Genomic DNA, 24,933 nt, shown 5'->3' on the forward strand with positions numbered 1-24,933 from the left:
TGACGGGCGCTGGGGCTCCCGCCCTGGAGACGGCGCCCCCACCTGTGACTCTGGAAACGCCGCCTGAGGCGCGGGAGTCTCAGGTGCGCGCGGGGCAGGTGGCGCCACGCCCAGCTCCGGGGGCGACGCTGATTGGCCGGCAGGCGGGGGCGGGGCGGCCGGGGACGCGGGGCTAGCGGGCCGGAGGGACCTGCCGCCCGGGGCGGCCTCGCAGGGGTCAGCGGAGAGAGCGGCGGTCATGGACAGGCCCGGGGAACAGCGCAGAGGCGGAGGTGAGGCTGGAGGCAGACGGGCGGGGGGTGGGGAGCCCCGGGACGGCCCCCCTAGAGCCCTGGCCGCGAGATGTCCAGGCTCTCCCTGGCAGAACCTCCCGGGTCCGGCTCCGCCAGCCTCCAGCCCCTCCCTCCCCGGGGGGCCCCGGCTCTCTGACTTCCGCACCCCGATCTCTTCCTGCGGGGGGCTCTCGGACCCCCGAGAACCTGGAGACCCCTGAATCCAGACCCCCGGACAGGCCCACTGCCTGCCTCTGCTCTGGGGGGAGGGGCGGCTCTCCTCTCTGCCCCTCAGGCCAGAGGTCTGCACCCCTTACTTGTTGCCCAGTCCCCTCCCCGGAAGAGTGTAGGGCACAGGCTGGGCCTCCCTCCCTCCTTCTCCATCAGGGACTCAGTTGTCCTGTCCCGGGTCACTTTATCTCCCAGGGCCTGGGGAGTCCGGTGCCCGCCCCTCCCAGCTTGGTCTTCCTCGGGGACCATGAGCGGCTCCCCACCCCCATGACCCTCCAGGACTCCAGAGTCCAGACACCCCTGTCCTCCTTTCTCCTGCAGGGCCCACCAGCTCTGAGCAGATCATGGAGACAGCGGCCCTTTTGCTTCCAGGGTGAGTTTGAGAGGTTTCGTTATTGGGGAGCGGATTTGAGGAGTGGCCCCTTCCTGACTCTGCATCCTCCACTCCATTTACTTTTCAGTTTCATCTGCGAACAAATAGGACCAGCTGCAAAGGATGTAGCTCAGCTGGCCCTAGAGCAGGTGTCCCAGTGTTACAGGGCAGGGCGAGGGGCAGCCCAAATCCCTGCAAACCTGCCCATTCTAAATGGGTTCTGCCGCCCGCCGCATCAACACAAAACATGTGAGACTTTAATGGGAAGGAACTTTAAATACTACTAGGAAACAATACAGGAAAGACAAAGAATCTAGTTTCCAAATGAAGCACCCAAAGTGACCCGTCCCCTCGTGGGTAAAAGTCCATCCAAATGGGATCGGCCCAGAGCAAGGCCCCAAAGCCTGCCCCAAGTCTAAAGCATCTTCCAGTGGGGACCCACAGAAAAGGGCCAGAAACCACCAGACAAGCCCGGAAGGAAAAGAGCAAAATCAAAATCAAGGTAAAAGCTGCCATTGTCCCCTCCCCACGGGTCTCACCCACATCTGTGTCACCCAGTCCACGACCAAAAGACAAGCGCAGTTTCTTCACGTGTCTCTCGGCTCCACGCGCCTCCTCCAGGTCTCCTTCTTGCTCTCCATCCTACTTTCTTCCTTCCTCAGTCTCCTCTGCAGCTTCTCTCCCTGCTCAGCTCCACCCTCCCTTGGGTGGGGCAGGAACCTGGAACCTCCCCATTTCCTGGGGACCACCCTGTTACACCAGGACCCATACATCTAATCACTGGTGGAAGTTCTCAAGCACATCGCACAAGAAGTGGACAGTGACAAGGAGCTGCAGAGGTGCGGCCCCAGGACCCAGGAATCCAGTCACTGGTCACCTCGATACACCAGGAGACCCAGCTTCAGCCCCCAACCCCCTCCTCTCCTGTGATCCACACCCACAATCCTTGCTCCTTCACACCAGGGTCCAGGGTCCAATCACTCAACACAGGAGTCCGAACTCCAGGCCGTCCCCTCTCCTGGGATCCTGAAACCCTCCTCAGGGAGCCATTTTCCTCTCTCCCCTAGATGCCCCCTGTCTACTCGTTGACCCCTTGCTTTTCATTTCAGCCTCGCCCAGGTCCCTTTACGTCGGGGATGAGGGGGCTAGCGGGGTCTCCACACTCTGCTAGACACTCTCCCCCCATCGCGGCTCTCCTCTTTCCTGCAGGATGACAGAAATGGACAAAGTCTGCACAGCTTCCATCTTTTTCCATGTGGCAGGACAAATGTTTTCAGACGGCATCACCTGGGGCCGGGTTGCCGTCCTTTTCTGCTACAGCAGCAAACTGACACGAGCTCAGGGATCCTGCCCTGGAGCCGCGCACCCACACAGGTAACCTCTGAAATCACTGCCTACAGGAGGGAAGTTCACAAGGGCATCACAGGGGCCACAGGTAGGGCGTGGTCCTGGGCTGCTGGCAGGTAGGCGGCCTTATTTAGCAGCAGCTTCTAAAGGGAAGACCTGATTGACCAGTCAAGCCAGGGAGCAGCGGCAGGGAAAAGCGAGAGCTCACAGTTTTGAAGGGCAGAGTCAGTGGAGAGATCAGCAGTCATGAGCTGGTTCCCCAGAGGTGAGCCTGGGGGCACATGGGAGTGAGGAGGGCGAGCCCCCGGGACATAACCCCTGCCAGCACCCCCCCACACACACACACCCAACCTCCCCCCCCCCAGTACCCCAGGGTGGGGCACGGCCAGCCTCCAGCCCCTCCTTCCCCAGGGGGTACCCAGGTCTCTGACATCCACACCCGGTCTCTGACATCCACACCCGATCTCTTCCTGTGGGGTGCTCTCGGACCCCTCAAGAACCTGGAGACCCCTGAATCCAGACCCCCCGGCAGACCCGGGCTTGTTGCGGGCACCACTTCCTGCCTCTGCTCTGCGGTGAGGGGCGGCTCTCCTCTCTGCACCTCAGGCCAGAGGTCTGCTCCCCTTCAGTGTTGTCCCAGCCCCCTCCCCCCGGAAGAGTGCAGGACACTGGCTGGGCCTCCCTGCCTCTTTCTCCGTCAGGGACGCAGTTGTCCTGTCCCCGGTCACTTTATCTCTGAGGTCCCCGAAGTCCAGTGCGCCCCCCCCAGCATTGGCCTACCTTGGGGACCATGAGCGGTCCCCACCCCCATGACCCTCCTGGATCCAGAGTCCAGACACCCCTCCCCTCCTTTCTCCTGCAGGGTCCACCAGCTCTGAGCAGATCATGGAGACAGGGGCCCATTTGCTTCGGGGGTGAGTTTGAGGTTTCATTATTGGGGAGTGGATTTGAGGAGTGGCCCCTTTTGACTCTGATCCTCCACTCCATGTACTTTTCAGTTTCATCTGCGATCAAATAGGACCAGCCGCAAAGGATATAGATGAGCTCGGCCCAGAGCTGGTGTCCCAGGACCCATACATCAAAGAACTGGGGAAAGTTCTCAAGCGCAAGGCACAAGAAATGGACAAGGACAAGGAGCTGCAGAGGTGCAGCCCCAGGACCCAGGAATCCATTCACTGGCCACCTTCATACACCAGGAGGCCCAGCTTCAGCCCCCAACCCCTCCTCTCCTGAGATCCGCACCCATAATCCTTGCTCCTTCACACCCCATGGTCCAGGGTCCCATCACTCAACTCAGGCCGTCCCCTCCCTTGGGATCCTGAAACTCTCCTCAGGGAGCCATTTTCCTCTCTCCCCTAGATGTCCCCTGTCTGCACGTTGACCCCTTGCTTTTCATGTCAGCCTGACCTGGGCCTCGTTAGCTTAGGGGTGGGGGGACCCCTCGTTAGCAGGGTCTCCACACTCTGCTAGATGCTCTCTCCCCATCACGGCTCTCCTCTTTCCTGCAGGATGATAGATACGGACAGAGTCTTCACTGCTGGGGAAGTTTTTGAAGTGGCACAAGAAATATTTTCAGACGGCTACACCTGGGGCAGGATTGTTGCCTTTATCTGGTTCATCAGCAAACTGGTGCTCAAGGTGGGCAGATGCAGGGTGGGGGGCCAGAAGGGACCCACAGAACATTGAGACCTGGGAGTCCTGACCGTACCCCTGGGGCAGCCCTGTGTCCACAGAGGGAATTGACAGAGACAGCTGTGGCCCCTGGTCTGCTCCTTCCTTCGCTTATTCGTTCAACACGCATGGGCCCACCAACACTGCAAAGCAGGCTGCTGGGTCCTGCTCTCCTGCCACCCTCATGTTGTGCACGTGGTCAGGAAAGACTTCTAAGGGGAGGTGACATTAAGCCAAAGCCGGGAGGACAATAAAGACGCAGATATAGAAGGGTCAGGTGGGCAGAGGCGTCTGGCAGAGGACACAGCAAGTGCCAATGTCCTGAGGCAGCACCAGGTCTGTGCTGAAGGCAGTAAGATGGTGAGGGCTGAGGGCAGAGTGTGGAACCCCTGAAGGACCTTAGCTTTCCTCACAGGGACACAAGAGGATTATCTCCTGTCTCTGGCTTTAAAAATGAGAATGAGGTGACTGATTTTTAAAAAAAAAATTTTTTAACATTTATTTATTTATTTATTTATTTATTTATTTATTTATACCACACTGGGTGCAGTCAGAAGCGCGGGAGGGTGAGAGGAGTCACCAGAGCCAGAGCAGGGAACAGAACAGGCAGACGGATGAAATACACTGCTGAGGGGAGCAGCGGTTGTGGCAGGAGAGGTCTATGCGCCATGTGGGACCCTCGCCGGCAGCCGGGGCACTGCAGAGGCTGTGGGCAGCTTCCCAGCCCAGCGCTCAACTGCTGCGCCACCAGGGAGGCCGAGGTGACTGATTTTTCATTTGAAGATTATTCTCACATATGTAGCCAAATGCTGGTTGTGCAGCCCACTGTTGTGGCTGTGAGACTGTTCACTCTGGAATCCTGGTAGCTTTTCTCTGGAGACGCTCAAAGTGGAAGAAGGATTATCACAGAACATAGTTTGGCAACTATAGTTGGGAAAGGGACTGTGGGGCGCAGGGGGAAAAGCTGGGATGCTGGTGGGGGGCACCCAGAATGAACCCAGCGAACGATGAGGGGCCAGGACTCAGGTGGGAGCGGGGGTGGGAGGAAGTGGCTTTCTGGATGTGTTTGTAACATGGAGCTGATGGGGCCTGAATGTTGCAGGTGGGGGCAGCAGTCAGTGCTGGGGGCCCATGTGGATCTGGGGAGAAGCAGCCACATAACGGGTGGAAGGGGGCGTCCAGGGAGTTGGAGAGCAGGTCACGGCAACTGGGGGTGTTGAGTCTTAGCTGGCAGGTAAGTCAGACAAGTCCTATTGAGGCAGAATAACCAACATGCACAAAGGTCCTGAGGCAGAAAGGAGTTTCGTGTGAATGAAGATTGGAAAAAGGAGGAGACACCAAAAAGTAAAAGAAAAATTCAGTGTAAACAAGGAGAACTTGTACACCGGCCTGTGGCAGCCCATGCCTTGGTTTGGATCCCAGGGGTACCTGGGAGGATGGACAGGTCCTAAGCAGGGCAGTTGCCAGTGATGAGATCCAAGTTATGAGTGGGAAGAACCACAGGGGGTCGGGGGGAGGCAGAGGTTTGAGAAAGGGGCCTGGGGAGTCACCTGGCAGTAGGAGCTCAGTCCTTTTTCCCACCTCATCGCCGTAGGCCCTGTGCACGGACATGCGGGAGCTGATCACCAGCATCATGGGCTGGACGCTGGACTTCATTCGACAGCGACTGCTGCCCTGGATCCAGGAACAGGGTGGCTGGGTGAGGCCCCCTCCCCCACTCGGCTGGGACCTGGGGATCTTCCTGAACCCGCCACAGAGCTGCTCCCTTTCTCATTTTCTGATAATTACATGTGGTCTATAATGTGTTTCCTCACGTCTCCCTTCAACTGAGTGGATCTGGTCACTGACCCTTCCTTCTGGTGACCTCCAACCTCCCAGTTACTCTTGACCTAACTAGTACTTTTTACCCTCATTGGGGTCTCCAGGTGCTCCAGGATTACTCAAATCTGTGATAATCCTTAACCCTCACTCCCTAGTCCTGACTCCACAGTGCCCTTGTCTTCTCTCCCCACCTGCTCCCTGTGAGCGGGTCTCGGGGCTGCCCTGGCTGGGTGCTGACAGGAGATGTCTGTGTCCCCAGGACGGCCTCCTCTCACGACACAGTAAACAAATCATGTGGCTCGCAGTGGCAGTGGCCTTCACCGCAGTGCGTGTGGACTTCACTCCAAAGCAAAGGCTGCCCTGGCCCTGGCCCTGGATCTGCAACAGGGTGGTCCCCAGGAAAGGGGGAGGTTCCCTGCCCCACCCAAGGGAGGGTGGAGCTGAGCAGGAAGAGGAGAAGCTGCAGAAGAGACTGAGGAAGGAAGCAGGATGAAGCCAGGAGACCTGGAGGAGGCGCGTGGAGCCTAGAGACACGTGAAGAAACTGTGCGTGTCTTTTGGTCGTGGACTGGGTGACACAGATGTGGGTGAGACCCGTGGGGAGGCGACAATGGCAGCTTTTATCTTGATGTTGATTTTGCTCTTTTCCTTCCGGGCTTGTCCGGTTGTTTGTGACCCTTTTCTGTGGGTCCCCACTGGAAGATGCTTTAGACTTGTGGCAGGCTTTGGGGCCTTGTTCTGGGCCAATCCCATATGGATGGACTTTTACCCACGAGGGGACGGGTAACTTTGGGTGCTTCATTTAGAAACTAGACTCTTTGCCTTTCCTGTATTGTTTCCTAGTTTTATTAAAGTTCCTTTTCATTAAAGTCTCATATGTTTTGTGTTGATGCGGCGGATGGCAGAACCCATTTAGAATAGGCAGGTTTGCGGGGTTTGGGCTGCCCCTCTCCCTGTCCTATAACAGATCCTGGAATTTGCTGGCTGGGTGAGGCCCTTAACCACCCCCTCCCCCACTCCGCTGGGACCTGGGGATCTTCCTGAACCCACCACAGAGCTGCTCCCTTTCTCATTTTCTGATAATCACATGTGGTCTATAATGGGTTTCCTCACGTGTCCCTTCAACTGAGTGGATCTGGTCACTGACCCTTCACCTGCTGGTGACCTCTGACCTCCCAGTTACCCTTGACCTAACTAGTACTTTTTACGCTCCTTGGAATCTCCAGGTCCTCTAGAATTACTCAAATCTGTGATAATCCTTAACCCTCACTCCCTAGTCCTGACTCCCGTGTCTTCTCTCCCCGCCCTCTCCCTGTGAGCGGGCCTTGGGGCTGCCCTGGCTGGGTGCTGACAGGAGATGTCTGTGTCCCCAGGACGGCCTCCTCTCACAACACAGTAATCAAGTCAACTGGCTCACGGTGGTAGTGCCCTTCATCACAGTGGCAGTGTCCTTCACCGCAGTGTTAGTGGCCATCATCGCAGTGGCAGTGGACTTCATTCGAGAGCAACAGCTGCCCTGGATCCAGGATCGTGGTGGCTGGGTGAGGCCTTTAACCACCCCACTCCTGACTCTGCTGGGACCTGGGGGTCTTCCTGAACCCGCCCCAGTGCTGCTCCCCTCCACATTTTCTGGTCATCAAATGTGTTCTAAAAGCATTGCCTCACATGTCTGATCAACTCGATTCTTCTGCTCTCGACCCCTCATCTCCTGGTGACCTGTGACCTCCCAGGAACCTCTGACCTGACTGATACTTTCTACCCTCCCTTGGGCCTCCAGTTCCTTTGGAACCCCTCACATCTGATACTCCTTGGCCCTCACTCTCTCCTCCCCATTATCTTAGGCCCTGATCCCTGCTGCGCCTTGACTTCTCCCTGACACTTCCCCCACCCCTGTCCCCATGAGCCGGCCTGGGGGCTGCCCTAGCTGAGTGCTGATGAGAGATGTCTGTGTCCCAGGATGGCCTCCTCTGGAAACTTGGATATTCACTCAAGTGGATGGCAGCAGGTGCATTGGCCATCGGGATTGGACTGCTTGCCTTACTCGGACTCCGGGGAACTTAGGCTGAGGCCCCAGCTGCCTTCATCTCTGTCTGCTCAGCATGAATATGGCATGTTTCCATGAAGGCTGAGGCTAGAGGCCCATCCTTCCTTTTTTATTGCCACCCCTTCTGCCTGTTGCTTCCCTCTATTCCAAATCATTCAAGCTTCGCAGGGAGAACCCCCAACTCTCATTTTTCTTACTTTTGGAATTATTGGGTGATTGGGGTGATCTGGGGTAATAAAACTTTCAGGCCACACTTCCTGTCTGTGTCATTCGGCTCACTCCCTGGTTGGTTCCATCTTTTCACTGGGGGCGCCAGGGGCTCCCTGAGGGTCAGTGATGAGCTGGGTCCAGGCAGCCCTCCAGGTGCCCACAGTCCCGACAGCACCTCTGTGGCACCCTAGGCTATGGGGCTGGAGGCAGCGCTGGCCAGCTCTGTGCCCTCCAAGGAGGGCTTCATAGGTGGCATCTTAATCCCTTTAGCCACCAGGGAAGCCCTGAAAAGGTTTATTTTTTATTGTTTTTTAAAAAAGATTTATTTATTTACACAAGAACCAGGACACAAGCCAGACTCGCGGGAGGGTGAGAGGACTCACCAGACACAGAGCGGGGAGCAGAACAGGCAGACTGATGAAATACACTGCTGAGGGGAGCAGCAGGCACCACAGGAGAGGTCTGCTGTGCCATGTGGGACCCTCGCCGTTCAGCCGGGATAGAACTGGTGCTACAGAGGTTGTGGACAGCTTCACAGCACTGTGGTCAACCGCCTGCACCACCAGAGGAGGCCCTGAAAAGGTTTTATTTTTAAGATTTATTCATTTATGCATACAAGAACTGGGGTGCAAGTCACAAGTGTAGGGTGTGAGAGGATTCAGCAGAGGCAGAGTGGGGAGCAGAACAGGCAGATCTGCTGAAATACACTGCTGAGCAGAGCAGTGGGGAGACAGGAGAGGTCTGCTGTGCCATGTGGTCACCTTCCTGGCCGGGAATTGAAATGGTTCTGCAGTGGCAGCAGATAGCTTCACAGTGCTGACACTTAGCCCCTTGTGCTACCAGGGAGGATCCTCATTTCCTCTTCTTTTTTTTTTTTTCTCATTTCCTCTTCTAAGGACACTATAATCTTACTTGATGAGGGTCCACCTTGTTTTAACTTAATTACCACTTTACAATCCCCATATTTGGGGTCCTCCCTGGTGACACAAGGGGTGAAGTCTCAGCACTATGAAGCTATTGGCAGCCACTGCAGCATAAGTTTGATCCCCTGCCAGGGAGCTACCCACATGGTGCAGCAGACCTCTCCTGTCTCCCCCGCTGCTCCACCCAGCAGTGTACTTTGGTCCGACTGCATGTTCTGTTTCCTACTCTGTATAAAAATAAATGAATCTTTTAAAAAAATTAAAAGCAGATATTTTAACCATATTGGCTGAATGACAGGTTTCTGTAGCTTCCCCCAGACTATTTTCTCATGACTTGTTTCTTATCTTTTCCTGCTTACAAGGAGCCACAGTGAACCCCACCCAGGAAAGTGCGTGTCTTCTGTGCACAGGGCCAGGGATTTACTCTGTGCGCCCCCAGATCATCACCACAAGCTCCAGCACAGTGGGGACACCCCGGCAGCCCTTCTTGGGGTCCACAGTTCCCGGCGCTGCCCATCGAGCCCCGGGATTGTGCGGCTTTTTGAACTTCACACCCTGTTTTGTTCACGAAGACCCGGGATTCCGGCGTGTGACACGCGCGGCCTCAGGGAAGCCCTTGCTGGGCCGCGGGGGGGCTCTGACGGGCGCTGGGGCTCCTGCCCTGGAGACGGCGCCCCCACCTGTGACCTCTGGAAACGCTGCTGCAGGCGCGGAAGTTCTCTAGGGCGTCCCATAGGCCGCAGGCAGGGGGGTTGCTCAGCGGCTGTCGAAGCTGATTGGCCGGTCAGGCGAGGGGAGCAGCGGCCGGAAAAGCCAGAGCTCAGAGGCCCGGAGGGGACCTGCCGCCCGGGGGGGCCTCGCCGGGGTCAGCGGAGAGAGCGGCGGTCATGGACGGGTCCGGGCAGCAGCGCAGAGGCGGAGGTGAGGCTGGAGGCAGACGGGCGGGAGGAGGGGAGCCCCGGGACTGCCCCCCTAGAGCCCGGGGAGCGAGATCTCCCGAATCCGGTGCCACCAGCCTCCAGCCCCTCCCTCCCCGGGGGTCCCGGCTCGCTTACTTCCGCACCTGATCTCTTCCTGCGGGGGGCGCTCAGACCCCGCCAGCACCTGGAGACCCCTGAGTCCAGACCCCCCCCCACAGGCCCACCTCCTGCCTCTGCCCTGGGGGGAGGGGCGGCTCTCCTCTCTGCCCCTCAGGCCAGAGGTCTGCACCCCTTAAGTGTTGCCCAGTCGTCTCCCAACATGCCCCCCTCCCAAGAGAGTAGGACCCAGGCTGGGCCTCCCTGCCTCCTTCTCCATCAGGGACTCACTTGTCCTGTCCCGGGTCACTTTATCTCCCAGGGCCCCAGAAGTCCAGTGTCCCCCACAGGGTTGGCCTTCCTCGGGGACCATGAGCGGCTCCCCACCCCCATGACCCCACCCCCCGGACTCCAGGGTCCAGACACCTCTCCCCTCTTTCCTCCTGCAGGGCCCTCCAGCTCTGAGCGAATCATGGCGACAGCGGCCATTTTGCTTGAGGGGTGAGTTTGAGAGGTTTTGTTATTGGGGAGCGGATTTGAGGAGTGGCCCCTTTCTTTCTTTTTTTTTTATATAGATTTATTTTTATTTATTTATACAAGCACTGGGTACAGTCAGAAGCGCGGGAGGGTGAGAGAATTCACCAGAGCCAGAGCGGGGAGCAGAGCAGGCAGAAGGACCAAAGGACACTGCTGAGGGGAGCAGCGGGCGGCAGGAGAGGTCTGTGCGCCATGTGGGACCCTCCTCCGGTGGCCGGGAGCAGCCGGGGATCGAACCTGCGCCGCAGAGGCCGCGGGCAGCTTCGCAACCCAGCGCTCAACCGCTGCGCCACCGGGGAGGGAGTGGCCCCTTTCTGACCCTGCATCCTCCACTCCTTTTGTTTTCAGTTTCATCTGCGATCAAATAGGACCAGCCGCAGAATATGTACCTGAGCTGGCCCTAGAGCAGGTGACCCAGCACCCATACATCAAAGAACTGCTGGAAGTTATCAAGCGCATCGCACAACAGGTGTACAAGGACAAGGACAAGGAGCTGCAGAGGTGCGGCCCCAAGACCCAGGACTCCAGTCACTGGTCACCTCCATAAACCAGGAGGCCCGGCTTCAGCCCCAAGCCCCTCCTCTCCTGCGATCCGCACCCACAAGCCTTGCTCCTTCACACCCCAGGGTCCAGGGTCCCCTCACTCAACTCAGAAGACCGAACTCCAGGCCGTCCCCTCCCCTGGGATCCTGAGACCCTCCTTGGGAGGTCATTTTCCTCTCTCCCCTAGATGTCCCCTGTCTGCACGTTGACCCCTTGCTTTTCATTTCAGGCTGACCTGGGTCCCTTTACGTCGGGGGTGAAGTGGCTAGCGGGGTCTCCACACTCTGCTAGACACTCTCCCCCCATCACGGCTCTCCTCTTTCCTGCAGGTGGTCTGAAACTCTCAGAGGCTTCACTTTTAGCGGATTTTCTCAAGTGGCACACGAAATATTTTCAGGCGGCATCACCTGGGGCAAAATTGTCACCCTTTTCTGCTTTGCCAGCAAACTGCCACAACACAAGGTGGGCAGCTTCAGGGTAGGGAGTCCAGGGAGGTGTCCACAAAACCCTGAGACCTAGGAGTCCTGACCGTACCCCTGGGGCAGCCCTGTGTCCACAGAGGGAATTGACAGAGACAGCTGTGGCTGCTGCTCTGCTCCTTCCTTCGCTTACTCATTCAACACACATGGGCCCACCAACACTGCAAAGCAGGCTGGGTCCTGCTCTCCTGCAGCCCACGTGTTACACCTGGTCAGGAAAGACTTCTAAGAGGAGGGGACATTAAGCCAAAGCCGGGAGGACAATAAAGACGCAGTGATATAGAAGGGTCGGGTGGGCAGAGGCGTCTGGCAGAGGACATAGCAAGTGCCAATGTCCTGAGGCAGCGCCAGGTCTGTGCTAAAGGCAGTGAGATGGGTGAGGGCTGAGGGCAGAGTGTGGAACCCCTGAAGGACCTTAGCTTTCCTCACAGGGACACAGGAGGATTATCTCCTGTGTCTGGCTTTAAAAATGAGAATGAGGTGACTGATTTTTAAATTTTTTTTTTTAACATTTATTTATTTATTTATTTATTTATACAACACTGAGTACAGTCAGAAGCGCGGGAGGGTGAGAGAATTCACCAGAGCCAGAGCAGGGAACAGAACAGGCAGACTGACGAAATACACTGCTGAGTGGAGCGGCAGGCGCCGCAGGAGAGGTCTGCACGCTATGTGGGACCCTCGCCGGCAGCCGGGGCTCGAACTGGCGCTGCAGAGCCTGTGGGCAGCGTACCAGCCCAGCGCACAACTGCTGCGCCACCAGGGAGGCCGAGGTGACTGGTTTTTCATTTGAAGATTATTCTCACATATGTAGCCAAGTGCTCATTGTGCAGCCCACTGTTGTGGCTGTGAGACTGTTCACTCTGGAATCCTGGTAGCTTTTCTCTGGAGACGCTCAAAGTGGAAGAAGGATTATCACAGAACATTGTTTGGCAGCTATAGTTGGGAAAGTGACTGTGGGGCGCAGGGGCAAAAGTTGGGACGCTGGTGGGGGGCACCCAGCATGGACCCAGCGAACGATGAGGGGCCGGGACAGAGGTGGGAGCGGGGGTGGGAGGAAGTGGCTTTCTGGGTGTGTTTGTAACATGGAGCCGATGGGGCCTGAATGTTGGAGGTGGGAGCAGCATTCAGTGCTGGGGGCTCATGTGGATCTGGGGAGAAGCAGCCACATAGAGGGTGGAAGGGGGCGTCCAGGGAGTTGGAGAGCAGGTCACGGCAACTGGGGGTGTTGAGTCTTAGCTGGCAGGTAAGTCAGACAAGTCCTATTCGGGCAGAATAACCAGTATGCACAAATGTCCTGAGGCAGAAAGGAGTTTCGTGTGAATGAAGATTGGAAAAAGGAGGAGACACCAAAAAGTAAACGAAAAATTCAGTGTGAACAAGGAGAACTTGTACACCGGCCTGTGGCAGCCCATGCCTTGGTTTGGATCCCAGGGGTACTTGGGAGGATGGGCGGGTCCTAATAGGGCAGTTGCCAGTGATGAGATCCAAGTTATGAGTGAGAAGAACCACAGGGGGTCAGGGGGGAGGCAGAGGTTTGAGAAAGGGGCCTGGGGAGTCACCTGGCAGTAGGAGCTCAGTCCTTACTCCCACCTCATCGCCGTAGTTCCTGCACGTCTCTTTGGCGCCGATCGACGTCATCATGGACATGACGCTGCTCATCATTCGAAAGCTACTGTTGCCCTGGATCCAGGAACAGGGTGGCTGGGTGAGGCCCTTAACCGCCCCCTCCCCCACTCCGCTGGGACCTGGGGGTCTTCTTGAACCCACCACAGTGCTGCCCCCCTCCACATTTTCTTGTCATCAAATGTGTTCTAAAAGCATTGCCTCACATGTCTCATCAACTCTATTCATCTGCTCTTGACCCCTCATCTCCTGGTGACCTGTGACCTCCCAGGAACCTCTGACCTGACTGATACTTTGTACCCTCCCTTGGGCCTCCAGTTCCCTTGGAACCCCTCACATCTGATACTCCTTGGCCCTCACTCTCTAGTCCCCATTATCTTAGGCCCTGATCCCTGCTGCGCCCTTGACTTCTCCCTGACACCTCCCCCACCCCTGTCCCCATGAGCCGGCCTGGGGGCTGCCCTAGCTGAGTGCTGATGAGAGATGTCTGTGTCCCCAGGATGGCCTCCTCGCGAAACATGGAGAGACACTCAAGTGGACGGCAGGAGGGGCAGATACACTCAAGTGGACGGCAGGAGGGGCATTGGCCATCGGGATGGGACTGCTTGCCTTATTCGGACTCGGGCGAACTTAGGCTGAGGCCCCAGCTGCCTTCATCTCTGTCTTCTCAGCATGAATATGGCATGTTTCCATGAAGGCTGAGGCTAGAGGCCCATCCTTCCTTTTGTATTGCCACCCCTTCTGCCTGTTGCTTCCCTCTGTTCCAAATCATTCAAGCTTCGCAGGGAGAACCCTCAACTCTCATTTTTCTTACTTTTGGAATGATTGGGCGATTGGGGTGATCTGGGGCAATAAAACATTCAGGCCACACTTCCTGTCTGTGTCATTCGGCTCACTCCCTGGTTGGTTCCATCTCTTTACTGGGGGCGCCCGGGGATCCCTGAGGGTCAGTGATGAGCTGGGTCCAGGCAGCCCTCCAGGTGCCCACAGTCCCGACAGCACCTCCGTGGCACCCTAGGCTGTGGGCTGGAGGCAGCGCTGGCCAGCTCTGTGCCCCCCAAGGAGGGCTTCATAGGTTGCGTCTTAACCCCTTTAGCCACCAGGGAAGCCCTGAAAAGGTTTATTTTTTATTGTTTTTTTAAAAAGATTTATTTATTTACACAAGAACCAGACACAAGCCAGACTCGCGGGAGGGTGAGAGGACTCACCAGAGACAGAGCGGGGAGCAGAACAGGCAGACTGATGAAATACACTGCTGAGGGGAGCAGCAGGCGCCACCGGAGAGGTCTGCTACGCCATGTGGGACCCTCGCCCTTCAGCCGGGATAGAACTGGTGCTGCAGAGGCTGCGGACAGCTTCACAGCACTGTGCTCAACCGCCTGCACCACCAGAGGAGGCCCTGAAAAGGTTTTATTTTTAAGATTTATTTATTTATGCATACAAGAACTGGGGTGCAAGTCACAAGTGTAGGGTGTGAGAGGATTCAGCAGAGGCAGAGTGGGGAGCAGAACAGGCAGATCTGCTGAAATACACTGCTGAGCAGAGCAGTGGGGAGACAGGAGAGGTCTGCTGTGCCATGTGGTCACCTTCCTGGCCGGGGATTGAAATGGTTCTGCAGTGGCAGCAGATAGCTTCACAGTGCTGACACTGAGCCCCTTGTGCTACCAGGGAGGATCCTCATTTCCTCTTCTAAGGACACTATAATCTTACTTGATGAGGGTCCACCTTGTTTTAACTTAATTACCACTTTACAATCCCCATATTTGGGGTCTTCCCTGGTGACACAAGGGGTGAAGTCTCAGCACTATGAAGCTATTGGCAGCCACTGCAGCTTAAGTTTGATCCCCTGCCAGGGAGCTACCCACATGGTGCAGCAGACCTCTCCTGTCTCCCCCGCTGCTCCACCCAGCAGTGTACTTTGGTCCGTCTGCCTGTTCTGTTTCCTACTCTGTATGAAAATGAATAAATCTTTAAAAAGAATTAAAAGCAGATATTTTAACCACACTGGCTGAATGACAGGTTTCTGTGGCATCCCCCAGACTATTTTCTCATGACTTGTTTCTTATCTTCTCCTGCTTACAAGGAGACCCATGAACCCCACCCAGGAAAGTGCGTGTCTTCTGTGCACAGGGCCATGGATTTACTCTGTGCGCACCCAGATGATCAGCACAAGCTCCAGCACAGTGGGGACACCCCGGAAGCCCTTCTTGGGGTCCCCCACTTCCCCGCGCTGCCCATCTAGCCCCGGGGATTGTGCGGCTTTTTGAACTTCACACCCTGTTTTGTTCACACAGACCCGGGATTCCGGCGTCTGACACGCGTGGCCTCAGGGAAGGCCCTTGCTGGGCCGCGGGGGTCCCTGACGGGCGCTCAGGCTCCTGCCCTGGAGACGGCGCCCCCACCTGTGACTTCTGGAAACGCTGCTGCAGGCAGGGAAGTTCTCTAGGGCATCCCACAGGCCACAGGCAGGGGGTTTGCTTGTCGAGGGTGAAGCTGATTGGCCCATCAAGCCAGGGGAGCAGCGGCCAGAAAAGTGAGAGCTCAGAGTCCCGGAGGGGATCTGCTGCCCGGGTCGGCCCCGCCAGGGTCAGCGGAGAGAGCAGCGGTCATGTATGGGTCGGGGAGCAGCACAGAGGCGGAGGTGAGGCTGGAGGCAGACGGGCGGGAGGAGGGGAGCCCTGGTATGTCCCCCCTAGAGCCCCTGGAGCTAGATCTCCAAGTGCTCCAGGCAGAACCTCCGGATCTGGTGCCACCAGCCTCCAGCCCCTCTTTCCCCAGGGGTCCCGGCTCTCTTGCTTTGGTACCTGATCTCTTCCTGCGGGGGCTCTCAGACCCCACAAGCACCTGGAGCCCCCTGAATCCAGACCCCCAGACAGGCCCACTTCCTGCCTCTGCTCTGGGGGGAGGGGTGGCTCTCCTCGCTGCCCCTCAGGCCAGAGGTCTGCACCCTTAAGTGTTGCCCAGTCTTTTCCCACATGCCCCCCTCCCAAGAGTGTGGGACACAGGCTGGGCCTCCCCGACTCTTCTCCATCAGGGACTCAGTTGCCCTGTCCCGGGTCACTTTATCTCCCAGGGCCCCAGAAGTCCAGTGCCCCCCGCAGGGTAGGCCTTCCTTGGGGACCATGAGCGGCTCCCCACCCCCATGACCCCACCCCCGGACTCCAGAGTCCAGACACCTCTCCCCTCCTTCCTCCTGCAGGGCCCACCAGCTCTGAGCACATCATGGAGACAGCGGCCATTTTGCTTCCACGGTGAGTAGGAGAGGTTTTGTTATTGGGGAGCGGATTTGAGGAGTGGCTCCTTTCTGACTCTGCATCCTCCACTCCTTTTCTTTCAGGTTCATCTGCGATCAAATAGGACCAGCCTGAAAATATGTAGCTCAGCTGGCCCTAGAGCGGGTGTCCCAGGACCCACACATCAAAGAACTGGCGGAAGTTCTCAAGCGCTTCGCACAAGAGGTGGACAATGACAAGGAGCTGCAGAGGTGCGGCCCCAGGACCCAGGACTCCAGTCACTGGTCACCTCCATAAACCAGGAGGCCCAGCTTCAGCCCCCAACCCCCTGCTCTCCTGCGATCCACACCCACAAGCCTTGCACCTTCACGCCAGTGTCCAGGGTCCCATCACTCAACTCAGGAGTCCGAACTCCAGGCCACCCCCTCTCCTGGGATCCAGAAACCTTCCTTGGGAGGTGATTTTCCTCTCTCCCCTAGATGTCTCCTGACTGCACGTTGACCCCTTGCTTTTCATGTCAGCCTGACCTGGGTCCCTTTACGTGGGGGATGAAGTGGCTAGAGGGGTCTCCACACTCTGCTAGACACTCTCTCCCCATCACGGCTCTCCTCTTTCCTGCAGGATGATGGGAATGGACAGAGTCTTCACTGCTGAGGACTTTCTCAAAGTGGCACGCCATGTATTTTCAGACGGCATCACCGGGGCCCGGTTTCTGACCTTTTCTGCTTCGCCAGCAAACTGGTGCTCAAGGTGGGCAGCTGCAGGGTCGTGAGCCCAGGGAGGTGTCCACAAAACCCTGAGACCTGGGAGTCCTGACCGTACCCCTGGGGCAGCCCTGTATCCACAGAGGGAATTGACAGAGACAGCTGTGGCTGCTGGTCTGCTCCTTCCTTTGCTTATTCATTCAACACGCGTGGGCCCACCAACACTGCAAAGCAGACAGCTGGGTCCTGCTCTCCTGCAGCCCACGTGTTGTACACGTGGTCAGGAAAGACTTCTTAGAAGAGGGGACATTAAGCCAAAGCCGGGAGGACAATAAAGACGCAGTGATATAGAAGGGTCGGCTGGGCAGAGGCGTCTGGCAGAGGACACAGCAAGTGCCAATGTCCTGAGGCAGCGCCAGGTCTGTGCTGAAGGCAGTAAGATGGGTGAGGGCTGAGGGCAGAGTGTGGGACCCCTGAGGGACCTTAGCTTTCCTCACAGGGACACAGGAGGATTGTCTCCTGTCTCTGTCTTTAAAAATGAGAATGAGGTGACTGGTTTTTAATTTTTTTTTTTTTTAAGATTTATTTATTTATTTATTTATACAACACTGGGTACAGTCAGAAGCGCGGGAGGGTGAGAGAATTCACCAGAGCCAGACCGGGGAACAGAACAGGCAGGACTGAAATACACTGCTGAGGGGAGCAGTGGTTGTGGCAGGAGAGGTCTGTGCGCCATGTGGGACCCTCGCCGGCAGCCGGGGATCGAACTGGCGCTGCAGAGCCTATGGGCAGCTTCGCAGCCCAGAGTTCAACCACTGTGCCACCAGGAGAGGCCCAAGGTGACCGATTTTTAATTTGAAGATTATTCTCACATATGTAGCCAAATGCCAAATGCTCGTTGTGCAGCCCACTGTTGTGGCTGTGAGACTGTTCACTCTGAAATCCTGGTAGCTTTTCTCTGGAGACGCTCAAAGTGGAAGAAGGATTATCACAGAACATTGTTTGGCAGCTATAATTGGGAAAGGGACTGCGGGGCACAGGGGCAAAAGCTGAGACGCTGGTGGGGGACACCCAGAATGGAGCCAGGAACGATGAGGGGCCGGGACTCAGGTGGGAGCGGGGGTGGGAGGAAGTGGCTTTCTGGATGTGTTTGTAACATGGAGCCGATGGGGCCTGAATGCTGGAGGTGGGGGCAGCATTCAGTGCTGGGGGCCCATGTGGATCTGGGGAGAAGCAGCCACATAGAGGGTGGAAGGGGGCGTCCAGGGAGTTGGAGAGCAGGTCACGGCAACTGGGGGTGTTGAGTCTTAGCTGGCAGGTAAGTCAGACAAGTCCTGTTGAGGCAGAATAACCAACATGCACAAAGTTCCTGAGGCAGAAAGGAGTTTCGTGTGAATGAAGATTGGAAAAAAGATGAGACACCAAACAGTAAAAGAAAAATTCAGCATGAACAAGGAGAACTTGTACACCAGCCTGTGGCAGCCCATGCCTTGGTTTGGATCCCAGGGGTACCTGGGAGGATGGACAGGTCCTAAGCAGGGCAGTTGCCAGTGATGAGATCCAAGTTATGAGTGGGAAGAACCACAGGGGGTCGGGGGGAGGCAGAGGTTTGAGAAAGGGGCCTGGGGAGTCACCTGGCAGTAGGAGCTCAGTCCTTACTCCCACCTCATCGCCGTAGGCCCTGTGCACGGACATGCGGGAGCTGATCACCAGCATCATGGGCTGGACGCTGGACTTCATTCGACAGCGACTGCTGCCCTGGATCCAGGAACAGGGTGGCTGGGTGAGGCCCTTAACTGCCCCCTCTCCCACTCCGCTGGGACCTGGGGGTCTTCCTGAACCCACCACAGAGCTGCTCCCTTTCTCATTTCCTGGTAATCACATGTGGTCTATAATGTGTTTCCTCACGTGTCCCTTCAACTGAGTGGATCTGGTCACTGACCCTTCCTGCTGGTGACCTCTGACCTCCCAGTTACTCTTGACCTAACTAGTACTTTTTACCCTCCTTGGGGTCTCCAGGTCCTCTAGAATTACTCAAATCTGTGATAATCCTTAACCCTCACTGCCTACTCCTGACTCCCACAGTGCCCTTGTCTTCTCTCCCCACGTCTCCCTGTGAGCGGGCCTTGGGGCTGCCCTGGCTGGGTGCTGACAGGAGATGTCTGTGTCCCCAGGACGGCCTCCTCTCACGACACAGTAATCAAATCAAGTGGCTCGCAGTGGCAGTGGCCATCATCGCAGTGGCAGTGGCCATCATCATGACTGGAGTGCTTGCCTTGAAAGAGAACAGCTAAGAAAAAAAAAACCCAGGCCTCCCTGGTGGCGCAAGGGTTTAAGAGACAACCTATGAATATGTCCACGGCTACTGCAGCATGAGTTCCATCCCAGCCGCCGACCAAGGAGCAACCCACATAAATAAATAAATAAATATATTTTTTAAAGATTTATTTATTTATTATTTATGCATACAAGAGCTGGGGTACAGGCCAGAAGTGGGGGTGGTGAGAGGATTCACCAGAGACAGAGTGGGGAGCAGAACAGGCAGATCTACTGAATTGCACTGCTGAGGGGAGCAGCGGGCGAGACAGGAGGGGTCTGCTGTGCCGTATGGGTCTGCTCCCTGGCTGGGGATCCAACTCATGGCACAGCAGCTGCGATAGTTTGATAGTGCTGTCTCTTTAACCCCTGGGCCACCAGGGAGGCCCTAATGCAGTTTATTTAAGGAAGAAGGGAAAACAAAGTCTCTGAGGCCACCAGTGGCTCATTATACCACCCCAAGTAGTGGTCAGTGTTTTGAAATCCTAAGCAAAGGGCATCCAAAGGGGCGACCACCACCACAGAGGGCCTGGAGCACGTGGCAGCCAGACAGCAGGTAGGGATCAACTTGAGATGTCAGCAGAAGAAGCAACAGGAAGTGCTCACCGGAAGCAGAGATGCGCCCAAGACAACAGCACAGTATCAGAGAAGCAACACTGGAACCAGCAGGAGCAGCAGCCTAGCGGCCTGACAGACGGTCCACACTCACACAACTCAGTGACGTGCCCAGCTCCAGGCCCTTGCCTTCCCTTCTGGGCTGAAATAGCAGTAAAGTTGGCATCAGTTTCAGTCATTCAGCAACCTGCAAAACTTCTCAACTTTTCTCCTCCCAAGTTGGCTGCTGGAAGCTTCTGCACGTTCTCTGGAGGCCAGCAACAGCCTTCTCGAAGGTAAGTGTAGCAGGGGCAGGAATCCCTGAACCTAGTGGCTGCTTCTGCGGCCCCTTTGTTCCCTATTAGAGTCCCACCCTCACCGATTCCTCCTTACCTGAGCATATTCTACCTGGGGCTATACACCCTCAGCTGCGCCCCCCTCCAGGTGGGCCCACCTGTAATGGCCTTTGGCTCCAGCCTTGTCCTTCAGCCCCCAGTTACCGTTACATCATTTTATTGGAGGTGCCACTTGCTCCCTGAGGCTCAGTGATGAGCTGGGTCCAGCCTGCCCTTCGGGTGCCCACAGTCCCGACAGCACCTCCCTGGCACCCTTGGCTGTGGGGCTGGAGGCAGCGCTGGGCCAGCTCTGTGCCCTGCAAGGAGCCTGGGGCTGGAGAGGCTAGAAGGGGAGCTGGAGGAAGAACAGGGAGGCCACTCAGAGCAGCCTCCCTGGCCCAGCTAAGCCGGGCCCGGAAACTTCTAACATTTGGGGCCACTGGAAGTTACATGTTAACTGAGGTGGAGAAAAGTGGGGGAGCGCATCTGGGGAGGTCTCAGGAGCCCTTTGGGGAAGCTGGGAAGCCTGAAGATCTGAGACCAGACAGTCCCAGGCAGAGACCAGGCTGTGCCCACATGGGACTGTGTGGCCACTGGGGGGGACAAAGCTGTGGGCTGCCAGGTGTGAGGGGAGGGCTGGAGGAAGAGGAGTTCTGGGGTCTGGCCCAGGGAGTGGGAGTGGGGGTGCTGCCGGAGAGGAGCAGGCCTGAGGGGAGACCTTGAGGGCCAAGAAGGGGCAGAGGGAGGTTACAGGCAGAAGGGGAGTCAGAGAAGTAGACAGACTCACCCAAGGGTCTGTATCCCTTCTCACTGGGTCTTTGTGTTTCCTTCTCTCTGTCTGTCCGTGTCTCACCCTTTCTCTTTGCCCCGTTTTCTCCATGTCTTCGTCCCCTCTCTCAGGGTCTCTCCCCTCTTTCTCTGTCCTCTTCCTCAGGCTGTGTCCCCCTCTCTAGGGGCAGAGCTTGAGGATTTAAAAGCTGCAGCAGGGGCCTGTGATGGGCAAAGGTGTCACACAAGGCCTAGCCCAGCCCGGGCCACCACCAAGGACATCCCCTCATGGGTTCCAGCAAAGCATCACCCAACCCCAGCCCAGCAGCGTGGGTGCTTCCTGTGACGTCTGGTCCCTGTGCTTTCCGTGCAGCTGGAAGTCAAATATGAAGTGCAGGGGTATGAAGCAGGGAGCTTATCTCAACTCTCAAAGGCCAGGGTGGAGGGTGGGAGGCCGCCCTCAAGTCCACCGCCAGAAGGAGGCGTCATAGACTTGCATTGACAGCTTTGAGAAGATGCCTTTTCAGCTTCCCCTGCCTTTGATGTCTAAAACCCTTCCACTTTCTCCTTAGTGCTGAGTGGCCTACACACACCTGCTTTGTCTAACTGCCTTTGGAATAGTCAGCATTTATATGGGTTCCCCACACAAATGCATTTAGGTTTTTCCCTCTTCTGTCAGCCTGTTTAATGTCAGTTGGATTACTTGCCACCCTAGAAGTGAGAGAAGGGGGCATTGTTCTGTGCCCCAAGGCATTGCTGGCAGGATGTGCCCTATAACAGCTGGCATGGAAGAGGTCCTGAGTTATCTCATATTTGACGAAAAGATGGTAAAAGGTAAGGACTCTTAAAATACCAGTCCCTAGATGTTTTCAAGATCCTCCTGGGTCTGTCTCCATGGTGCCCAGCAGAAGTGACAAGGGCTGAGATTTTTTCTGTGTTCTAAATTTTGATTGGTGGGGGGACATTTGTTGTGGAACAGGCTTTGGGGTAAGGTAATTTTGGTTTTGGGTATTCTTGGCTTTTAAGGGCATTGTTTTTTATTTTGTTTGTTTTTGTTTGAGGGGCCTTTTAAAAAAATATTAATTTTATTTATGCATCCAAGAACTGGAGTGTAGGCTAGAGGTGTGATGGGGTGAGAGGATTCACTAGAGACAGAATGGGGAACAGAACAGGCCAACTGACTGAAACACACTGCTAAGGGGAGAAGCTGGCGAGACAGGAGAGGTCTGCTGCCATGTGGGTAGCTCCCTGGCCAGAACTGCACTCATGCTGCAGTGGCTGCTGATAATGTCAAGTGCTGAGACTCAACCCTCTGCGCTACCAGGAAGGCCCTGAGGGGTATCTTCTTTAATTGTGTTTTGAGTCCTCTTGGTTGATCCTTTTGCTCCCAGAGGAGGTCTTTGCTTTCTTTGCTCTGTCTTCTATGTCGTTTATCCTAGAGAGGAAAACACATGTGTCACGTGCATATAAAGGAAAGCTGTTGCTAAAGAAATTCTGGAAGACGAAAAGCCACAGATGTGGTGGACACAGGTGGAGAGTTAAAAGCCACAGGACACTTGCTACCCGAATGTACCTGGGAGAGGATAAATGGTCACAAAACAGGTAAGATGTACAGGAGATCACCTGTCAACATGAAGAAAATTCAGTGAAACCAGGGAGGCCATAAAACAAAACGGGCTTTATGCTTGAGTGCTTGGCTCTGGGCCTCCATGAGACCTGCCATCTGGAAGGAGCATTTTCCAGGATGCTCCATTGGCAGACAGTCCAAAATCATCTGGGATCCACACTCCTCTTGGGGGTCTGGGTACCCTCTCAGGGAAGTTTTTTGACCTCTGCTTCTTGTGTACATGCTCGCCACCTATTGGCACTGCCTTGAAATGCAGGACTTAGATCATTCTGGGGCATTTAGCTGAGGAAGGTGCAGAACTATTGGTGTTCACCAATTCTAAGCCAGGAAGTTGCCAACCAGGTTTTTTCCTTTAAAATGGCTTGTTGGGGACCTCCCTGGTGGCATAAGGGGTTAAGCACAGCACTATGAAGCTATCTTCAGCCTCTGCAGCACGAATTCGATCCCTGCCCGGGCAGGGAGCTACCTGCATGTCACAGCAGACCTGTTCTGTCTCGCCTGCTGCTCCCCTCAGCTGTGTATTTCAGTCAGTTTGCTTGTTCTGTTCCCCACTCTGTCTCTGGTGAATCCTCTCACCAAACACACACCCAACCAGCCTCCCCACACCTCTGGCCTATACCCTAGTTCTTGTATGCTTAAATAAATAATTTTTTTTTTTTTAAAAAAGAACAAAAATAAAAAGGCTGCCTGGCTTGAGTCACTGTGGGACTAAGTATATGAGTGGACCTCCTACTAGCAAACAGCTGAGCAATGTGTAGATTTAGCTGGAAATTTTTCATTATTTGAAACTTTTCTTTTAATTTATTTATTTATGCATCTAAGAACTGGGGTATAGGCCAGAAGTGTGTGTGGGTGTGGGAGAGAGGATTCACCAGAGATGGAGTGGGGAGCAGAACAGTCGGACCAACAAAAGTACACCGGGAGGAGCCTCCCCTTGTGGTACAGCGGTTGAGCACTGGGCTACAAAGCTGCCCACAGCCTCTGCAGCGCCAGTTTGATCCCCAGCCACCGTCGAGGGTCCCACATGGCGCGACAGACCTCTCCTGCTGTGCCCGCTGCTCCCCTCAGTAGTGTATTTTGTCACTCTGCCTGTTCTGTTCCCTGCTCTGGCTCTGGTGAATTCTCTTACCCGCCTGCATTTCTGATTGTACCCAGTGCTTGTATAAATAAATAAATCTTTTAAAAAAATTATAAAAAAAAATTACACGGGGAGGCAGGAGAGGGCTGCTGCTTCATGTGGGTCAGCAACCTGGTCAGGGATAGAACTCGTGCTGCTGTGGCTGCCAGTAACTTCATAGTGCTGAGACTTAACCCCTTATGCCACCAGGGAGGCCCTTGAAAAAGACTTTTTAAGGGAGCTCACATCCTAAGCAACTGTGATATTGGTACCTATGGGAAGAGCTTTCTGTCAATGAGATGAACAGGAAGCAGACTGAAGAGAAAACTTTATAATTTTTTTAAGATTTTGTTTATTCACAAACTGGGATACAGGTCAGAGGCGCGGGAGGGTGAGAGAATTCACCAGACACAGCTGGAAGCAGAACAGGCAGACGGACTGAAGACACTGCTGAGGGGAGTAGGAAGCGAGGCAGAAGAGGTCTGCCACGCCATGTGGGCCTCTCCCTGGCCGACCGGGAATCGAACCCACGCTCCAGAGGCTGCGGACAGCTTCACAGGGCAGCGGTCAACCCACTGCGCCACTGGAGAGGCCTGAAGAGAAAAGTTTAAAGTGACATCAAATGTGAATTCTGCTTCTCCTCTAACTTATCTGCCCAAACCCTTCATCACCCTCTCTGCACTGTTTTTCTAACATGAGCTCATTGTTGTGATGGCTTCTTAAAAGGAAATAAAGCAATTTTTCACCCAGTAAAGTGCGGGTCTTATGTGTACAGCTCAATGAATTTTAAAATACAAGGACGCCCAGATAACCACGACAGACCAAGTACATTTGGGGCATTCCGGGGACCTCTCTTGGGGTTCTTCCCGTCAGCACCCTGCCAATCTATCACTACAGATTAGTTTTGCTGCGGTTTGGACTTGGGGGGCTTTAGTGAACTGTAACGTGCTGCTTCAGTGAACGCTACTGGAGGCCCTGGATATGTTTCTCTGCTGTGCCTTCGACGTCCCTCTGCCTCCGGGAGGCCTCGAGCCGCACCTCGAACTTGTGAAAACTCAGCTGGAATGAATGAAACTCAGGGCGCGACTTGCGGGCGCCGGAGGAACAGCGCCACCAGGGGGCTCCTGGAGGCGAGTGTGGTCGGCGG

At 55.6% G+C, this 24,933-nt stretch overlaps 2 protein-coding genes and 1 pseudogene across 2 annotated transcripts; all 3 read left to right on the forward strand.

The window, feature by feature from the left end:
• The first annotated feature begins 238 nt into the window (after positions 1–238).
• LOC119248671 (apoptosis regulator BAX-like) lies at positions 239–7,775 on the forward strand. Its single transcript, XM_037515545.1, has 8 exons — positions 239–272; positions 825–876; positions 2,086–2,250; positions 3,222–3,368; positions 3,732–3,861; positions 5,489–5,593; positions 7,088–7,255; positions 7,671–7,775. The coding sequence occupies exons 1-8, from the start codon at positions 239–241 to the stop codon at positions 7,773–7,775; spliced, it is 906 nt and encodes a 301-aa protein (XP_037371442.1).
• A 1,916-nt stretch (positions 7,776–9,691) lies between these two features.
• Positions 9,692–13,982, forward strand: LOC119249546 (apoptosis regulator BAX-like). The gene is made up of 6 exons (XM_037516949.2): positions 9,692–9,812; positions 10,357–10,408; positions 10,793–10,945; positions 11,317–11,449; positions 13,073–13,174; positions 13,592–13,982. Exons 1-6 carry the CDS (start codon positions 9,779–9,781, stop codon positions 13,724–13,726), a joined length of 609 nt encoding a protein of 202 aa, XP_037372846.1. The 5' UTR covers positions 9,692–9,778; the 3' UTR covers positions 13,727–13,982.
• A 1,200-nt stretch (positions 13,983–15,182) lies between these two features.
• LOC119248672 (apoptosis regulator BAX-like) lies at positions 15,183–19,323 on the forward strand (annotated as a pseudogene).
• Positions 19,324–24,933: the final 5,610 nt, after the last annotated feature.

Source organism: Talpa occidentalis, unplaced genomic scaffold, assembly GCF_014898055.3.
Source record: "Talpa occidentalis isolate TD23 unplaced genomic scaffold, MPIMG_talOcc4v2.1 talOcc4.17, whole genome shotgun sequence".
Classification (NCBI taxonomy): Eukaryota; Metazoa; Chordata; class Mammalia; order Eulipotyphla; family Talpidae; genus Talpa; species Talpa occidentalis.